This window comes from Pan paniscus, chromosome 6, assembly GCF_029289425.2.
Source record: "Pan paniscus chromosome 6, NHGRI_mPanPan1-v2.0_pri, whole genome shotgun sequence".
Taxonomy (NCBI): Eukaryota; Metazoa; Chordata; class Mammalia; order Primates; family Hominidae; genus Pan; species Pan paniscus.
In genome coordinates, this window is record NC_073255.2 from 33,948,003 (window position 1) to 33,967,950 (window position 19,948).

The 19,948-nt window shown below is 40.3% G+C and overlaps 1 protein-coding gene across 7 annotated transcripts in view; it reads right to left on the reverse strand.

Moving 5' to 3' along the window:
• The window catches only part of CPVL (carboxypeptidase vitellogenic like), a 189,739-nt gene that overhangs the window by 125,776 nt on the left and 44,015 nt on the right, over window positions 1-19,948 (reverse strand). For 5 of the 7 annotated variants that reach the window (XM_034963852.3, XM_055115811.2, XM_003807887.5 and 2 more), the window contains exon 2: window positions 6,093-6,271. In XM_034963852.3, the coding sequence (XP_034819743.1) occupies window positions 6,093-6,261 (169 nt within the window). In that variant the 5' untranslated portion in view covers window positions 6,262-6,271. Of the gene's footprint in view, window positions 1-6,092; window positions 6,272-13,214; window positions 13,323-14,070; window positions 14,296-19,948 lie in introns of those variants that run through there. The other 2 variants (XM_055115810.2, XM_034963853.3) reach the window with 2 other exon arrangements.

A 19,948-nucleotide genomic window follows, 5' to 3' on the forward strand; every position in this document is an offset into this window, starting at 1 on the left:
GAAGATGTACTGCCTGTGGGCCACCTGGATTAAAAGAGCCCCCACATGTAAAACCTATAGAAAGAAGCTGGCAGGTAGGGAGCAGAACTACTGTTGCTGTCTGTGAAATGCACCCGCTGACTAGGAACAGGGAGCACCTCTGAGCAGAGGAGGTCATGGGGACAAAAGAAAGGTCTCAACAGGTGGTCCTTGAGGGTCCTGTTAGGCTAGCACGATAGAAGAGCATGGGTTTCCCAGCCTGACAGACCTGGGTTTGGAATCCTAACTAGATTAGGACTCCCCAGCAAGCTGCTCCATCTCTCTGAGCCTCTTTCCTTTTATGCAAAATATAAATACTGATTCCGCTACCCCGGGCTTTCTGTGAGGATCAAACAACAAAAATGCATATGAACCCTTAGCCTAGCACTGCACATAAAATATGGGTTCAGTCAATTGGAAGGGAAAGTTATCATTAGCCTTTGGCCACTCCAAGTGAAGTCTAGAAGAACTTCCTTTTTCTGGCTCAGCCTGGTTCTCCCAGGGAAGATTGCTTAATGCAACCTCTGCAGGTCTTCACATTCTGTTCCCAATGAGGTCTATCCCTCCTCCATCAGAAAAAAAGCCAGAGAAAAAGAGAGAGAGGTGAGGATCTTATGAGAAAGAAAACGGAGGTGTTTGGGGAAAGTGGTTTTTGCCACTCCTCCCCTCCCACTCTTCCCGCCATCTGTCATTTTTCTTCTCCCCTTCTTCACTTCCACTCTTACTTAGCCCAGAGAAAGATCACCCCCACGGCTGGGTAGCCTTTAAAATGCTTTTGAAATATTTTTAGCAAAACTATTAATCTTCTAAAAATCAAACAGATACCACCCCCCGCCTCCCAAAAAAAAAAAAGCAGAGTAGAGAAGTAAAAACTGTGGACTGGAAATGAGTGAGATGTGGACCACAGAAAGGTAAATGGGAAGAAGAGGATTTGAGAAAGACAACACAGAAAAATGAGAAAGGTCAAAGTATAATGAGAAAAAGAGAAAATATATAATAGAAAGGAGCTGGAGGGAATGGAACAGAGGAGAGGATGATTGAATCAATCTATCTCTCCCAAGACCAGCACCACACAGGGTCCACGGACTGCTCTCAAATGATTCAGATGTTCACTCATCCCTCCCTTCCCGAGGATGCCAAAGTAGCTTCTCTACTACCTTTTACTTGAGTATATTTCAGAACTTCCCTCCTAGGTCAGGAGGTTGGAAAGTGGGGAATTTGTCTTATTTAACTTTGCATACCTTGGGACTCGGCATGCTGATTTACACACCTAAGACATTCAATAAATACTTTTTAATGAATGAATGTTAACAAATGAATGGATGAACAAGTCAATAAATGAATGAACTAAAACAAGCCCTACTGACAATGCACTAAGATTAGCTTATTTCTACAAAAACCTCCTAAGGCAGACCTTGCTAAAAGATCTTAAGAAATTTAGAACTTTTCTCTAGCCCATAAAAAAAGTTTTGCCCTGTTTCAAATTTTAAATTTCCACTAACTAAATCCCAGTAAAATAATTAAAAATGTCATCAACTAAAATGACTTTTTATATTTTCAAATGTCCTGTGCATCCTTCTATTAATGGAATGTGGAAAACAAACTCCCAAGATGGAGGAGTTTCTATCTTCCCAGCACCATGACTCACAATACAAATGTTTAGAACAGTTTTAAAAAGGAAAAGGTTTTCTTTGAAGTGATTTTACTTCCTCCTTGTTTTTTACTGCTGCAACCAATGTTTGTGATATTAACACTTTCAAAAACATTGGAATGTGACCAACAAAGGGCTTGAACCAGCTAATCAGCATGCATGCCAGATTCACAAACACTCAAGTTATCACCAGTGTGGACAGACATTATCAGATCATAAGTAATAATAAATTAGGACCTACCAGTAAAATAGTCTTTAAAGTGTGAAAATGCAGTGTTTATAAACAAGCTAAAATGTGCCTCCTACATTCATTTTGTTTCAGGGAGTAAAGATTTATTCTAGCTTCAGAGAAAGTAAACATGCAATTACAATTACATAAAACTAAGCCAGCTAATTGAGGATTTAAAAATTAAAAATTTCCCTTGTTTTTTTGTGAGCTACTGTTTATCTCGAAAATGTTCCATTGCAATAATAAGACTCACGTTCCTAGGGTTTTGACAGACTCGATAAACAAAAGGGATTTAGGGGAGTGAGCTGACCATCTGTCCAGAGCTTCCTGAACTTTCAGCAAAGCGGATGAATAAAATTATCCTTAATTATGTTGTCAGGGCTACATTTGAATACCCAGATGTACCAGATTTTGAATCAGCCACTTAAAATTCTGTTCAAAGAATTTGACTGTGTAACATAACTTCAGGAAGTGATATTATACACAGATTTAATATTGTAAATGTTGTCAATCATCAGATGAAGATCTACCAATCTTGACATGGGAGGGTGGAAGATAAAACTACCTCCCTTGGAATCTTTCTTGGCTGCTGCTAATACCCGTAACTGAGAAATGCTCATAGGCAAGAAAGACAAGAACAGGAGGGATGTCAGTAGTCTCTCAGACGGATTTCTCTGTATTCTTTTTACTTGGTTCCACCAGATGTATGATACAGAAACACCATGGTCACTTTCACTTAATGCCTTTGTTTAAGCTGTTTCTCTCATTTGGTACGCACAGACCTTTCGCTATTTACGTAAATCTTACCCGACACTCTGAAGTCCAGAGCTGGTCATACAGCATAGTGATTCATATCATGGGCTCTGGGGTTGGCCAGTATAAGGTTTAATTCAGAGCTGCTTATATAGCATAGTGGTTCATACCATGGGCCCTGGGGTTGGCCAGTATAGGTTTTAATTCAAGCTCTGCCACTTACTAGTTTTATGGCCCTAGGCAAGATATTTGATTTCTCCGGGCCTCAGTGTTCTCATTTGTAAAATGGGAACAATGCTTATGGATTCTTCATTAGGGTTGCTCTGAGAACTACATGAGCTAATGGATGTAAAACACAATGCCTGGCCCATGGTTGGTACCCAAATTTAAATTCCATACATATTTATACATACCTATTATGTATAGGTACTATGCTAGGTACTAGGGATATAATGACTAAATGTTAGCTACTTATTATTTTTACAACTACGACAGCTCTAGTATTTTCTCCCTCAATTATGCCAACCGACAGGGATAGGTTCCTCCTCCGAATCTCCAGTGCACTTACTTTAAATGTAATACTTTAGTACTTTAGTATGCACTGCCTAATTCCTTAACTGTTTTGTGTGTATGCATCTGGTCACTTTAGAAGAACACTTTAGAAGCTTCTGAAACAAACAGAACTAAATTATAGCAGGCAAATCACAGAGCAGAAGTCAGAAGATTTGGGTCCTAAACCCATCTCTGCTACCCAACTCTATTGCACACATCCCGTTGGGCAACTCGGATAAAGTATTTCAGTCTCAATTTCCTCATATGTGAATTGGTAGAATTTGTTTATAACAATTACTTAACTCCTTTTCATCCCTACATTAAATGGTTTGCTTTGATTTACTGTTAATGAACATAAATCTAAGCCATCAGAATCCACTTGTTAAGGAAGCTGAAATACGTGCATGTAATCCAATTTGGAGGGTTTAACGACACTTTGCCTCTTCACAAGCATCTTAATGGTATCAGCCCATACGGTGGGGCAGCCATCTTCCCATGACTTCTCTTGTGAGGTAAAAATCAGTCCTTTTTAAAATACACTAAATACATTATCAAAGTTTTTCATCTTTCCTTAGAAAAGAGACGGTGAAACTTGAAGACAATGTGTATTTCAGAAAAAGACATATGAACAGCACTTACACATACCCTTAAAATACAAGAATGTCTTCGTGTAAAACGAAAACCAAAAAACAATGACATCCTATTGGCTGTGAGAATACTTTGAACGAATAAAACTTGCTTTATTTTAAACTTCTTTATAGAGTATTTAGATTTGCTTTTGATCTTTAAAATGACCATTTGTCTAAAATTTCCAGTGTTCTTCTTCATTCCCATCACATCTGCCAACCTGCCAGCTTCACAGGCACCATCTCTGCCTTCCCACCTGTGACAAGGGACAACCTTGGGGCCCCTGTGTGCCAGATCCCTGTCTCTCACCTTCTTAAACACAGTCTCCAACAATGGTTCCCCAAACCAAACCAATTCCCCACTCATCATTTCCATCAGCAAACAAACATTCTCTCCTATTCTGTTAAAGACCCTTCCTGGACCCCAGTGCTCCCTCCAGCCACTACCCCATTTTTCTGCTGCTCTTTGCAAACAGCTCCTCAGAATAGCTACCTGTCTACTGTTTTATAGCTTAGGAACCTACTGAAGTCCAGAAAGTTGAAATCATTTACTCGCACAGTGATTAAGCGCAAAGAAGCATTAAGAGCAGATACAGGGCCGGGGGCAGTGGCTCACGCCTATAATCCCAGCACTTTGGGAGGCCAAGGCAGGCGGATGACTTGAGGTCAGGAGTTTGAGACAAGCTTGGCCAACAAGGCAAAACCCCATCTCTACTAAAAATATAAAAATTAGCCGGGCGTGGTAGCGCATGCCTGTAGTTCCAGCTACTCAGGAGGCTGAGGCAGGAGAATCGCTTGAACGCAGGAGGTGGAGAGCGCAGTGAGCCGAGGCTGCACCACTGCACTCCAGCCTGGCGACAGAGCAAGATTCTGTCTCAAAAAAAAAAAAAAAAGAGCAGATGCAGGTCATAAATTTTAGTCTCTGATAACATTAAGTGATACCTTTTTTCCTACTGGTAATAACAATAGAAAAAACCGCAATCTCTAAATAAAGCCATTTGCAAACACTCATATTTGGAGAACAATTTATAGAGTACAAAAAATTTTCACGTGCCTTATCTCATTGGATTTTCATAACATCTCTGCAAGTTGGGTAAGTTGTTAAAGCTCCATCTTATCTTAATGAGAAAACTAAGGCCCAGACTTGCTGGATAACGGGGCACAGCAGGGAGGCTGCAGTGAGGCTGTCTGAGTATGAAGCCTACAAACCAGCTGATATCTGCATGAACTCTGGCTAGTAGCTCAATCTCTTTCTGCCTTGGTTTCACATGTGTAAAATGGGTCCACCTCCCCGGGATGCTGAGATGTTTAAATAAGTTCATGCAGAAAGCTTGGAACCAGTGACTGACTCATAGTAAGTTTTAAGGATAGTATTAGCATTAAGTGACCACTGGGGCACAGGCACTCTACTAGTCTTATAAACAAAATGCTGCAACTCAACCATGCAGGTAATTCAACCCTGGCTAATTCTCATTTTAGCTAAAAACTCAGACAACATATGACATCAAGTCATTAATATTTGACATAGGCCGGGTGCGGTGGCTCATGCCTATAATCCCAGCACTTTTGAAGGCTGAGGAGGGCGGATCACCAAAGGTTAGGAGTTCAAAACTAGCCTGGCCAACATGGTGAAACCCCATCTCTACTAAAAATACAAAAATTAGCCAGGCATGGTGGTGGGCACCTGTAATCCCAGCTACTCAGGAGGCTGAGGCAGGAGAATCGCTTGAGCCCAGGAGGCAGAGGTTGCAGTGAGCAGAGATCACGCCACCGCACTCCAGCCTGGGCAACAGAGCAAGACTCTGTCTCAAACAAACAAACAAACAAACAAAATATATATATATATTTGAAATAAAACAACTGAGTAAAAATACTGAAATATATTTTGCATCCTATGGGTTACTTGTTTTAAGAAAAACTATTGGCCAGGTGCGGTGGCTCACAGCTGTAATCCTAGCACTTTGGGAGGCCGAGGTGGGCGAATCACGAGGTCAAGAGATCGAGACCATCCTAGCCAACATGGTGAAACCCCCTCTCTACTAAAAATACAAAAATTATCTGGGCATGGTGGCTTGTGCCTATAATCCCAGCTACTTGGGAGGCTGAGGCAGGAGAATTGCTTGAACCCGGGAGGCAGAGGTTGCAGTGAGCTGAGATCGCGCCACTGCCCTCCAACCTAGTGACAGGTGAGACTTCGTCTCAAAAAAAAAAGAGAAACTGTTGAACTCATGCCAGTGGTTTTGATTTAATTAAACTTACTTACCTTTTTGGATCTTCCCAGCTTCAATGTAAGGGGTGAGAAATAATGGCTGTCCTGAGTCTCCCTTAGGTGGCATGGAAACACTTCTGTATAGGGAGCGAAACAGCCCATCACAGGGGCCAGGCATCAACAGGACCAGCGAAACAATCACCTTCCACATGGCACCAACCATCTCTCAGGGTCTAGGATAAAAACAGCATTCCAAAAATGAATCATAAGAGTAAATATTTACCCGGCCCTTTTACATGCAAGAAATTCATTTATTCACTTAAAAAAAATATTGTGTGTAAAGGCCCTCTGCAAGGACCTTGGATAGCACCATAAATAAGCACACCCAATCCCTGCTCACTCTTAAATTCAAAGGCTAATGGGAGACTCTTCAAGGGATTTACAATGTCAGTAATTTTTCAATTACTGATTTTTTTTTTTTAAACAGAGTCTTGCTCTGTTGCTCAAGCTCGAGGACAGTAGCACAGTCACGGCTCACTGCTGCCTTGACCTCCTGAGCTCAAGCAATCCTCCCACCTCAGCCTCCCAAAGTGCTGGGATTATAGGAGTGAACCACTGACATTTTTTAAAATGCAGTTTGGAAAGTAAATTCAGTGGAGGATTAGATAAAGACTCAGAACAACAAGAACTCTGTAACTGACCATAAATGGGTGGTAGAAACCATTATGCCACCACAGAAGGGCAGAGGATTGAGAGCACGTTTCAGGCCGAAAGATCATAGAAAGGCCTTATCCAAGTTGGATATGGATAAAAGGTGAATGGTTCACAGGCAGGTGGGAGAAATGGGAAAGGCATCATGGGTGGGTGGAAACAGCTTAAGCAAAGGTGAGACCTCAGGCATCCATGCACACCTTTCAGGGAAATTTCAAAGAAGCAATGGATTTCTGGTTATGTTCTCTAACTCTTATAAAGCCCCAGTTTGTATCAAAGAACAACAACAACAAAAACAAAAACAGGAAGGAAGAAAGAAAGGGGGGAGGGTCCTACAACTACCCTTAGGTTCCTCCCCTTATTGCTAGCTGATAAGTAAATTAAAGACATTAGGCCCCAAACCATTAGCACAAAGCTTTCCAAAGATCTTCAGATCTGATGTTTGCTTAGAATATTCATCTGAGATTATAATAATAATGGCATAAAACTGTATAATTATTTACTTGAACATCAATATGTAAATTATATTTATAGTGGGCTTTCCCATGTATTTGTAGATGATTTGAATCTCCTAATTCCACCAGTGTTACAGAAAAATGACTGAATGGTATTTGTTAAAGCATAGAGACAAAGACTTTATCAGGATAATGACAGGCACAGGGACCTTGCAGTCAACAGTCTTGCAGCAAGGAAGAGAGATTGGGCTCAACTCCAAATGCAGCACGGGCCAGTGGGAATTTATAGCCAAGGAGCAGTGTGGGGGTCAGTGGATGGAAAATTACTCAAACGAAGCATTGGGGTAAGGTGGATCTGGCTAAACCCAACAGGATTCTCACTGAAGACAGGCCAGGGTGATCAGACATCACCTGGGGGATGGTGCAGGATGAGAAACCTGGTCAGACATTGAGGCGATCGGATGTTGATGTTGCTGGTTCTTGGTAAAACGACTTAGCCAGTGTCCTTTGCTAAAACTGGATTTTACAAGGAAGTGCACAAACAGGCCTAGCAGAAGATTCAGAAGCCTGACTAAAATTTGGCCAAGGAAAAAATCCTTGTCACCAGGAAAGTGAGGATTATTGTCACCAAATTCAGGTAAGGAAAACTTGAATCAAAAGAGTGTCTCATGCAAGGACATGAAAGTAGAGAAACCAGGACTTGACTCCACTCAAGGCCAGGACTAGGGAGAAGCGAGGGAGGTACAGATGCAGGGTCAGATCTCATCTTGATCTAAAATGTTGACAATTTTTATTATCATTAATTTTTCTCTGTATTATACAGTTTTTTAACTATTACATTAAAATATTACTAGTCTTGAATTTTTTTTGACACTTTCTTAAGTTTTACACCTGAGGTAGTGCCTCTCTTGTCTCACCCTAATCCTGACCTTGCTAAGTAGGGAATTACGACAAGCACACCAGGGCCGTTACATGACTCTGCACTCCTGCTATTTAAGCATGATCTATGTTCTTAGCTGTAAATTCTAAATCAAATACATGAAATGAAAGGGTACTCCACACACTCACATTTCTGGATGCAAAAAGAGATACACAATTATGCAAATATAATGCCTGCTTTTGTTCAGTGCTTTAAAATGCCAAGCCATTAGAACATCTTAAAAATACAAAACGTGTAAAAATCTTTTAACGACATGCTTATTACAACCCAATTTGGCATAACATGAAAATATTGGTTATAGCAAATTTTAAAAGCTTTTCAGGCACATTTCCCCAGTAAGATAAAGGTTTATAATTATAATGTGATTGAATATATAACCCTTGTCATGTCTCTCAGGGTTAACTTACTAGAATTCCCCACACTTAATGTAAATAAGGCCAACCAAATCCAGGATGGAGCTAAAAAATGCTTTTGCCTATTACTGACTATAATAAAGAACAAAATGAATTTAGGAACTGAAATTAGGTTCCCAAGAAGCCCCAGGGTAATGACCTCTATGGCACTGTGAAAACATTTTTTTAAATTACATGAACTTGTTTACACTGATGCTTTTATAGCACAGCTACTTTCAAGGGATGCCTGAAATCAACAATCTTACTCTCTAACTGGTTCAGAAAAAAAAAAAAAATACATATATATATGCAATATTAAAAAAAAAAATGGAAGAAGCTCTTCCGGTAAGAGGTTTTTTTTTTTTTCCTGGGGACAGAAACAAGAAACCAATCATGCCATCTAATTTATCAATCTTCCTGCTGCCAATCCCTAGCTCCCTTTAATGGAAGCCATTAATATTTAAATAACCAGGGTAGTTACAGCACTTCCCTTGTAAGCAGATGTTGACTCAAAGATGTTAAAAAAGGAAAACAGGTAAAACTGGTCCTGTTTTGATATAAATCTAATACATAAAAGTAAGAATTGGGTCAATTTAGTAGATCTCATTAACATTTAATCAAATAACTATCTGAGTCATGGTTTCCCATGCAGGTGAATTAAAGCACCGACATACTTCATTTTACAGTTCTCATTCAACAGTCAGAATTCCTGAACTGTGCTTAGCTGTTATCTCTCCTTATGAGAATGAAAGCTATTATCATAAATGGAGAAGTGGGTTTTTTAAACACCCTCTCACATGTTTTTGCTTATCCTAAATTAGCATGAGTCCTTTTATTTATTGAACATTTATTGAGCAATTTCTAAACTAACAAACCTTATACTAGACAGAGGATATCTCCCACAGAAAGTTGAAAAAGAAAATTGTTAACCCTACACTTTATCATACCTACTTGAAATAATATCAAAACAGTGGTGCTATTTCTAGTTCAAACATATCATATTGAAGAATTCAAACAAAATGTTCTTCTTAATAAATGTTTAGAAACAGAGTAAAATCTGGGTAAATACAAAACAATATCAACAGAATCAAAGACTCTAAAGGTCAAAAGTATATAATTTGCTAAAATTGTCTTACTAAACCTTAAATATTAAAGTTGAAAATCATGTGTCCAATGTATGATTTTTGATATGGAACAAAGCTATTTATCCACAGTGTTCTTTAGAATAATAAAAATTGTCAGTAAATAAAATTTCCAACAGTAAGACATCAGATAAGTTACTATACACCAAAAAGATAAAATTATTATACATACAGCAATTAAAATGATTCTACTAAGAATGTTTTGAAAAATATGATAAAATATTATTAGGTAAAGAAAAGCAGGATATTAGATTGGATATATGGTTTTTTTCCTTATTTAATACTTCTTAATAATTTCTAAATTTTCTACAAAAATTTTATACTCAGAAAAAAAGTAATTTTGTTGCTTTTTTAAAAAAACAAAGTGAAGCAACTGCTAGACATGGCAGAAAAAGTGCTTATTCCTTATTCCTCATTACTACCTGGGTATGACCTCTTCTGTTTCCTAGGAATAAGGTTCTATTTGTACTTCTAGAATAGCTTCTTCTTTCTCTAACATTCTGTTAAGATATGTCCTGATCTCCTAAAGCCACAGAATCCCAGAGACTCAAAGTAAATCTTCTCTTTGGCAAATCAGAAGGCTCTGCATAAATGTGAGATGCTATTATAATAATATTTATTATCATATCTGAATTTCATTCTGCCTGGAGTACAGTTCATAATGAGAGTGCATATAGTTGGTACTAAGCAAATATTATTGAATTGATGAATCTAAATAAGGAACCATATTTTAGACCTACAAGATATTAAATGTTCATGTGGTCCAGTTCCTTCATCTTCAGATTAGAAAACTTTTACCAGGGAGTAACTGACTTGATCAAGATGACAAGGCCAAGACTCAAAGCCAGAATTTACTTATGGCTCTAAATCTCATCTGCTTTCCACTCTCCCGTCTTTTTTTTTTTTTTTTTTTGAGACAGAGTCTCGCTCTGTCACCCAGACTGGAGTGCAGTGGTGCGATCTCAGCTCACTACAACCTCCGCCTCCTCGGTTCAAGCGATTCTCTTGCCTCAGCCCCCCATGTAGCTGGGATTACAGGCACCCACCACTACAACCAGCTAATTTTTGTATTTTTAGTAGAGGCGGGGTTTCACCACGTTGGCCAGGCTGACCTCAGGTTCCTGATCTCAGGTGATCCACCCGCCTCGGCCTCCCAAAGTGCTGGGATTACAGGCGTGAGCCACCGCCCCCGGCCTACTCTCCCACCTTTATTCCAGATATATTCAAATATTCTGACTCTTACTGTCTCAATAGATAATAACAGCTTGTAATAGTCTTAAATCCCTTTTATGGATTGTTAAAGGATGGAGTAAATAAATAAACAAATGAATAAAAAGAAACGTTGATAAGTAAATCTGTCTAGAGTAGTCTGGTTTTTAGAAACAACTCTGTAATAACCCAGGTCCTGCCATGACTCATCCAAGGACCTTGGTAAGACAGTAACTTCTCTGGGTCCCACCTGATGTGCTCAAGCCAGCGCAAGAGAGCTGATGGTTAAATTTTCAGGAATGTTGAGAGTCAGTTGTTCAACAGAGCCACCGTTAACAATTAAACTGTTATTGAAGAAGTTACATTTTAAAACATATGTTCAAAGTACTCAAAACTTATCATTTCCTAACGATTTTACTACATTTTACTATTATCTGTGATCTAGAGTTATGTTTTTTGTATCTGTGTGGTAGACAGATTACACATATGATGATTTGCTTCTGGGCATCTTTTTCCAACTATGTGTTCAGTAATCTTGTTGGTAGCTTGAAATCAACTATGGTAGGAGTATTTACACCACAGTAACCAGCAAACACCAGAAATCAGGCCTTCTTTTTCTCAGACTGCCAATTGTTAAACATTTACCTGCACATACTGGGCTCATCTTCATTATTGGTAAAATGAGCTAGATGCTATTTTCCATTAGCTCACACTCCAATTCCAATCGACCTGACCATCAGAAAAGACAAAAAGGGAAAATCCTGGCCAGTTCTCCCCTACCTGATCAACCAGTAGCATAATCAGATTTGCAAGACCTCAAGAAAAGAAACCTGAAAATGCCACTGGAGGTGTGTGTTTTGCCAAAGAAAAAAGAATCAAAAACAAAACCTGCAGGATGAGGACAAACAAACAAAGAGCAGGTATTTAAACCAGCCTTATATTCTCCCCTTCACTCGTTTCCACTTCCCCACTTTACACTATCGATTACTCCAATCAAAGGATACATATCTTTCATATAATAACCATTGTAGCTGCAATTAAAATAGTTATTGCCCGGCACATTGGCTCATGCCTGTAATCCTGGCACTTCGGGAGGCCAAGGCGGGAGGATCCCTTGAGCCCAGGAGTTTATTTATTTATTTATTTATTTAAGGGACAGAGTCTCACTATGTTGACACCCTGGACAACACTCTTGAAGTACTCTTTTCCCAGGGAGGACACAGTCATGGCATGCAAGGTAAAGGGCAACCTTTTGCTGAAGTGGCACTGAGACACGCCTATCTCCTTTTCACAGGTTCCTCTCTGGCATCAGACAGTGATGTCTAATCTCTCTAACGAATTAGTCATCCCTATCTCTGCCACCATATCCTTGGACGTGCAGGAAAAGGAAACTAGAGGTGTGTGGCAGGGAGAGAATGAGAAAAATCAGGAAGAGGAGAAAATAATATAATCTGACACCACAGTCTAGAGCTTTACCTTGAAATCCCACTCCAACCAGAAGGGAAATTTAAGTGGGCATGTGGTGGAAAGTAAAATGTAAACATTATCCCAACATGTTCTTCAACAGTTTTGAAATAGAAGGGCCATGCCTGTGACTAAAGGCACCATCATGATAATGATACCAGTTAATAGCTACCAATTACTGAACGCTTACTATGTACAAAAAACTGTACTGATTGCTTTATATTTTTTATTTCTAACCAGGAAGGTAAGGATTACAAACAACCTTACCTTGTCATCTCATTTTATAGACGAGATACCGATCCTCAGAGAATCTAAGTGATTTGCTCAGGTTCACAGTTAGTAAGTGGTAAAGCAAGCAACTGAGGTGTCGGGGCTCACAACATGATAACCCAAGATAATGGCACCTTGGCACAGTGAGTATTTTAAACAGCAGGAAATTGAAAAAACAGCAGAAGCAGGAAGGCTGCTCTCTGACCTTTTCCCACCTTTTTCTCCTGAGAGCTGGCCATGAAAGAATTCTCTGACCTACTTCCCCTGAAAGTAGGTCATAAGACCCTCATTCCAGAGGGGTCCTGCCCTATACCCAGAGGGAAGGAATGTCACACCGAGGCTGAAAAGAATCTGAACAAATAGGCCTCGCTGAGTTCCCCAGATTATTACTATTAGATCACACTCTTTTGCCCTCCAATTACACTTCTGCACAACTGTCCCTAAACACACATGGTTTTCCCTGGGTCCTTGGGGCTTCGTTTTCTGAAGGTTTCTGTGTCACTGAAAACTTACATTAAATACAACTTTTATACTTTTCCCATTTAATCTGTTTTTTTTTTCTTTTTATTTGTTATAGGGGCTCAGCCACGAACCTTGTGATGGATGAGGAAAAGATATCCTTTTTCTCCCCTTACAGTTTCTGGCAGCCAACATGGGGTGGCTGTGACATCCCACTAGTTCCAGAACCTGCAGATGAGATCCTGGGACAACCAATAAAAAAACAACAAAAAGTTAAGAGTTTTTTTTGTTTTTTTTAAACCAAGATCAGCTCTCTCGGATCTCTGCTTCTAGGTAGGGATTTCCTTTCCAAATTCAGATTAGCAGAAGAAAATCATTTGTTTGGATTGTGACTCATGTAAATCTGATTTGGGGATACCCATTAGTTATTGATCCTTTCCCTCCCAGGGACAGCTATCTCATTCCTGTTTCTCTCCTTTTGTTTCCTGAGCACTTCGCTTCATGAGTGGTGACAAAACTCTCTCTGGGCCCGGCATGATGGCTTATGCCTGTAATCCCAGCACTTTGGGAGGCCAAGGCAGGCAGATCACTTGAGGTCAAGAGTTTAAGATCAGCCTGGCCAACACGGTGAAACCCTGTCTCTATTAAAAATACAAAAATTAGCCAGGCATGGTGGCACACGCCTGTAATCCCAGCTACTCATGAGGTTGAGGCAGGGGAATCGCTTGAACCCAGGAGGTGGAGGTTGCATGAGCTGAGATTGCACCACTGCACTCCAGCCTGGGCAACAGAGTAAGACTCTGTCTCAAAAAAAAAAAAAAATTTTTTTTAAAAAGAAAAAAACTTTCTCTGCTCTCTGCCAGATGGGGTGCAAGTGTTTCAGCTAACAATGAGTGGGAAACACATCTCTGGGTAGATGATCTGAGACTGAGAGGGAGCCAGCCTTGAGGAAACAGTACAAAAGCCCTGCAGTGCAAACAAGGTGCTTACTGTGGGTTGGTGGGCACAGTCAATAGGGGAGGGAGTGGTACACAATGAGGCTGGAGAGACAGATAAAGCAGAGCTCCCAGAGTCTTATCTTCCTTCATCTGTGTTAGCATTTTATTCTAATGATAATGGGAGACCACTGGAGAGTTTAGAGTAAGGGAGGAATATCATCTGATTTACACTGTGACATGATTGCTCTGGTTGCTATCTAACAAGTAGGCTTAAGGAGAATCAGGATGGAACCAGGATACCTAATAAGAGGCCATTGTTATAACCCAGGAGATATGACAAAGGCTGGGGTCAAGGAGTAGCAGGAGAGGTAATGAGAAATGGTCAGCTACATTGTGAAGGCAGATCCACGAATATTTGCTCATAGACCAGACATAATGGCTGAGGGAAAGAAAAGAAGTACAAGGATGGCACCTGTTTTCTGCCCAGAGTAACTGCATGAATTGTTATGTGCTGAGCTGAAGATATTTTGAAGTTCTATCTCCTAGTACCTCAGAATATGACCTTATTTGAAAATAGGGTCTTTGCAGACGTAGTAAGGTTGATGCAAAAGTAATTGTGGTTTTTGCCATTACTTTTTTTTTTTTTGAGACGAGTCTCGCTCGGTCACCAGGGTGGAGTGCAGTGGCACGATCGCAGCTCATGCAACCTCTGCCTCCCGGGTTCAAGCAATTCCCCTGCCTCAGCCTCCCAAGTAGCTGGGGCTACAGGTGTGTGCTACCACTCCCGGCTAATTTTTTGCATTTTAGTAGAGGTGGGGTTTCACCATGTTGGCCAGGATGGTCTCGATCTCCTGACCTTGTGATCTGCCCACCTCGGCCTCCCAAAGTGCTGGGATTACAGGCGTGAGCCACACTACTTTTAATTAAAAGTAACTTTACACCAACCTAATAATTAGCTACAATGAGGTTATGCTGGAGTTGGATTAGGGCAGGGCTTTCATCCAATATAACTCGTGTCCTTATAATAAGAGGAGGGAACTTTAGAGGAGAATGCCATGTGACGAAGAGGCAGACACTAAGTGATGTATCTACAAGCCAAGAAGCCCAGGATTGCTGGTAAACATCAACAGCTAGAAGAGGCAGGGAAGATCGTAGCCTACAGGTTTCAGGAGGAGCATGGTCCTGCTGATACATTAATTTTGGACTCTAGCATTCAGAACTGTGAGACGATAAATTTCTGTTAAGTTACCCAGATGGTGGTGTTTTGTTACAGCATCCCTAGGAAACTAATACATGAATAGTGGGGCCATGATTGGAGATCAGGAAGACTATGGAAGGAGTTGGGATGGAGGGTGGGAAGGCACAAAACCCCAAGAGTTCTACTTTAAGTTGCATGGTAGGCGTCCAGTGAAAATTCTGACTGGCCAACACTAAGCTGGAAAAGGGAAGCAAAATTGATTTCTTATATCAAATATGTCTGGCATTATGCAAGCCAGGATTTCCCACAGGGTCCTTTATGGAATACCAATTCTGTATTATATTAACAGAATTTATAATATAGACAGATTTTACCTGTCTATATTAACAGATTTTATAAGGAAAAACATTTGGGAAAGTCTGGGTTAAATAAAATTAAATGGGCTCCCTTGTTACAGAACATCTCATAGCCGTTCACTAACAGACAGCACACCTTTTCTTGACTGTGACACTATTCTTAGACAAGCCCTAAGGCCAGAGCTTTATATAAGACACATCCATATGAGTAAACTCAGTCCCAGGTTAAATAATTTTCTCATGCCCCCTCAGCTATTGAGTTGCAAAGCTGGAATCTGAAGCCATATCTAGGTGATGTCAAAGTCCACGTATTTTCCACACACCACTATATAAACGACAGAGTATAACGAAATCTGCCTCAATGCAACTGTTGATAAAAACGGAATTCTGAATAAACTGGATTGTTTTGTCCATTTGCAGAATTTATAGGTACTGAAATTGCAAATGATTGAAAGGCATATTTATCTGTAAAGAAGTGAAAATCACAGGTCCACAGATTGCTTCATAATGGATTTCTAGTGTACTTCTTTCAGTTTCAAAAATTACTTTTTGGGGTAAGTGAAGCTCTCTACTCTTTAGGACATTAAAATCTCATGGCAAAGTCAGTGTCTTCCACTAAGAAATTTTTGTTAGTTTTGCTCAAGTCAGTGTAGCTCTGTTCTTCTTTAGAATTGCCTCCTTTTGAATGGTGTGAACCCGGGAGGTGGAGCTTGCAGTGAGCCGAGATCACATCACTGCACTCCAGCCTGGGCAGCAGAGTGAGACTCCGTCTCAAAAAATAAAAATAAACAAAATTAAAAAAAAAAAGAATTGCCTCCTTTCTATTGCCTACTATAATTAGAATTTTCAAATAAAAACATTAGGATACACAGGGTGGCAAATACAAGGCTAAGATTGGGAACAATGAATGAGAACATTTTATATGAGGATAATCCTAGTAAATGTGGCAATGTCATCAGTTTAACCACCACTCCCTGAAGTGACAAGAAACTTCTCCCTGATTCTAAAAGAGCGACTACTATTTGTAGCAGTAACCACTCTATAGGACTCGCTTCCATGATTCTAGTACATTTCTCAGCTCTTTTCCATATGTTGTCTCATTCAAGCTTCACCTCCACTCTTTGTTTTTTTTTTGTTTTGTTTTGTTTTTTTGAGACACGGTCTCACTCTGTCACCCACAATCTTGGCTCACAGCAATTTCCGCCTCCTGAGGCATAAATGATCCTCCCACCTCATCCTCCAGAGTAGCTGGGACCACCGGTGCATGCCACCATACCCAGCTAATTTTTGTACTTTTTGTAGAAATGGAATTTCGCCATGTTGGCCAGGCTGGTCTCGAGCTCCTGGGCTGAAGGGATTCGCCTGCCTTGGCCTCCCAAAGTGCTGGAATTACAGGCATGAGCCACTGCGCCTTGGCCCACCTCCACTCTTGAAAGGAGTTAGTGTAGCACTTCAATAGAGGCCCATGCTGACTGGGCCACTTTGCAAGTGATAATACTCCAGGCAGCAGCTGAGCTGGAACGGACTCCAAGTTGACTGGACCATCCACTCATTCACTGAATAAATATATCCTTAGCTCATACAATGAATAAAACAGACAGCATCTGCCTTCATGAACTGAGGAAGAGAGGCGAGAGCTTTTAAGAAAATCAAAGCAGGATAAACAGAATAGAGAGGAAAGGGGTCAAGCAGTGGCACTATTTGAGATAGGTGGTCAGGGAAGGCCCCCCTGAGTAGGTGACATCTGAGCAGATCTGAGGGCATGAGACAGTGTCTAGGAAGAAGAGAGTTCCTGGCAGGAGAACAGTGACTACAAAGGCCATTAACAGGAAACAATGCAGATGGAAGCCCATGGTGGGGGCCAGGTGAGCGATGGTCAGAGTGGTTCGAAGGGGGATCAGGTATAGGCTCGTGCTGGGTATTGAAAGCCAACCTGTATTTTAGGGCACTGCTTCTTCCCAGCTCTGGATATCTCTATCAATGTCCAGGAAGTCCGACAGTGTAACACTGCTGGCCCCTTGCTGCTGCCTTCTTCCCTCCGTAGGGGTAGGGTGTCAGGCAGAAAGGTTCACCTTATGGGTACATTTGGATAAACTGGTCATGTTGGGCTCACCTCACTCCCCATCCCCACATGAAGCGGTGCTTTTCTCTCTCCACCCTGTGTGAATCTGAGGATTGCTGGGCAAGTCTGCTCAGCCAGGCATCAGTCACAGGAAACCCATTTGCCCAAAAGGAAAAGTGCCATTCCAGCCCAGCCTCCCTTGTTAATCAAGCTGATGTTTCACTGTCCTCCTGCCTTGCTCTTCTGTCTTATTTCTCAATTTTTTCAGAACTCATGAAAGAAAGACAAAGTGCTGTGTTTTGAGCTCCCTCAGAGGCCTCAAAAATGGAATTTAGGTTTTATTCTAGTGTAAGCCCTATACTCCACTGTCTCTATTATCCTGCAAAATTTCATCATATATACAATTGAAGAAAGACATGGTTAATAGTATCAGCTTCATCAGTCATACCCAGAATTTAAAGCCCCATACAGTCTGGCTTGCTCACACCAACCCTGAAAAGAGAAAGTGGAGGATGAGAAATGACCTCTCAGATCAAACCAGCCAAAATGTCTTCACACAGCTAATGCAAGGGCAACAAAGTCACTGCATGCATTCCCTCATTAGGTATTTGAAAATCCACTACGTATAGTATCCAAGGTGCAGACAACAGAAAAAGCCCACAGGCTGGTTCATCTGCTTCATAAGCCACTGAACACCCTCTATTATTGCTTCTGTCAGCAGTTTCTGAAGGCAAAAAAAATAAATAAATAAAACGCTGTTTTCTTTCTTACTTAATGTATTCTGACTTCTGTGCATATCATCTTGCTAAAATCATTAATCATCTCCATATTTCTAAATTCAAAAGGAAAATCTGTCTTTATCTTTATTGACTTTTCTGACATGCTGACAGTGCCCCTTTGGTAAATTTATCGATGCCTTGCCTTCTGTAGTTTGTGTTTTCATAGATCTTCTAAAATTCTTCTAGGAGTCTATCCTTGGTCCACAGCTTATCACATTTCCACACACTAAAGAGTGGTCTCATCACTTTAACCAGCACTTTCTGTGGACACCACTCAAAATGAGAGTGCCTCTCAAAAGCTTCTGCCTCATCTATCCAACTGCCTGCCTAACATTTTTACCTGATGCCCCATGGGTATATGAAACTCAACATGTCAAAATGGCATTTAATCCTGCTGAAACGTGGTGAATCAGAAACATTTGTTTATTTCTGTCACCTCATGAAACCTCTCTAAAATGAGAGTAAAGACATTTTTTAAAGTTATAAATCCCAATAGCCAAGAAAATAGAAGAGATAACAGTAAATGGGGCAGATCAAATTTTTGTTGTTAGATGGAAAGTGAACAGATAGTTTGCAGAGAATGAAGGCAGAATATAAATGAGAAACAAGCTAATTCAAACCATACAACTACAGAAAGGGTCAAAAATGGTAAGTCCTGGTTACTGCAGAAGGCAAAAGTAAAGTATGGGGCTGAAAATGGAGGAATTGGCATGAGTCTATAACAGCATTTAGATCCTCAAGTCCCTCCCCAGTCTAAAAGAGAGGTGAGAGGCTTATTCTGCAGCAAATTCATTATTTGGACATTTTCAGTAGAGACACTCTAGACTTGGGAATATAAGAAACAGTGAAAGTTGGGGAAGAGATACCCTACTGAAAACTCAGAAATTCTACACACTGACAGACCCCAGCCCCTTGAACACTCAGCAGAAAGAATGCGGGCAGTAAGGACTCTATACCTTCATTCTTCAGCCTCTGCAGGAGACTGAAGGATTCTTCTTTGCAACAACTGCATTCTCTTAGAGAAAGAACCTATACATAATGACGTGTAGGATCCTCTAATGAAGCGTGTTGAATCCACCAATCAACTGCAGGGAGCCAGTGAACTGCTGACAAATCCCTTCAACACAGTGTCCAACCAGCAATTTAGTTTCTCACACTTAATATGTAAATAGACTTCAAGGAACCATTGGGTATTTGAGCAAAGCCTCCAACTTGGTAGAAAATCCAAAAGAAACTGCACAAAAATAAAAACTCACAAGAAATAGCAATGTATGAAGCAGAATAACTCTCCAAAAACCAAAATGTCTTTAAGGAGATAAGAGAAGATATTGCATCCATTAAACAACAGAATAAAATACAAGAACATGCTTCTGAAAATTAAAAACACAATCTTAAGAAATCTTAAGAATTTGATAAAAGGACAGTGCAATTAAGTTATAGAAATCTCACAGAAAATATAATTGAAAGATAATAGAACTTTAAAAAATAGGAAGAAAAAAGATAAGGAAATTAGAAGATTGGTTCCAGAAGACCAA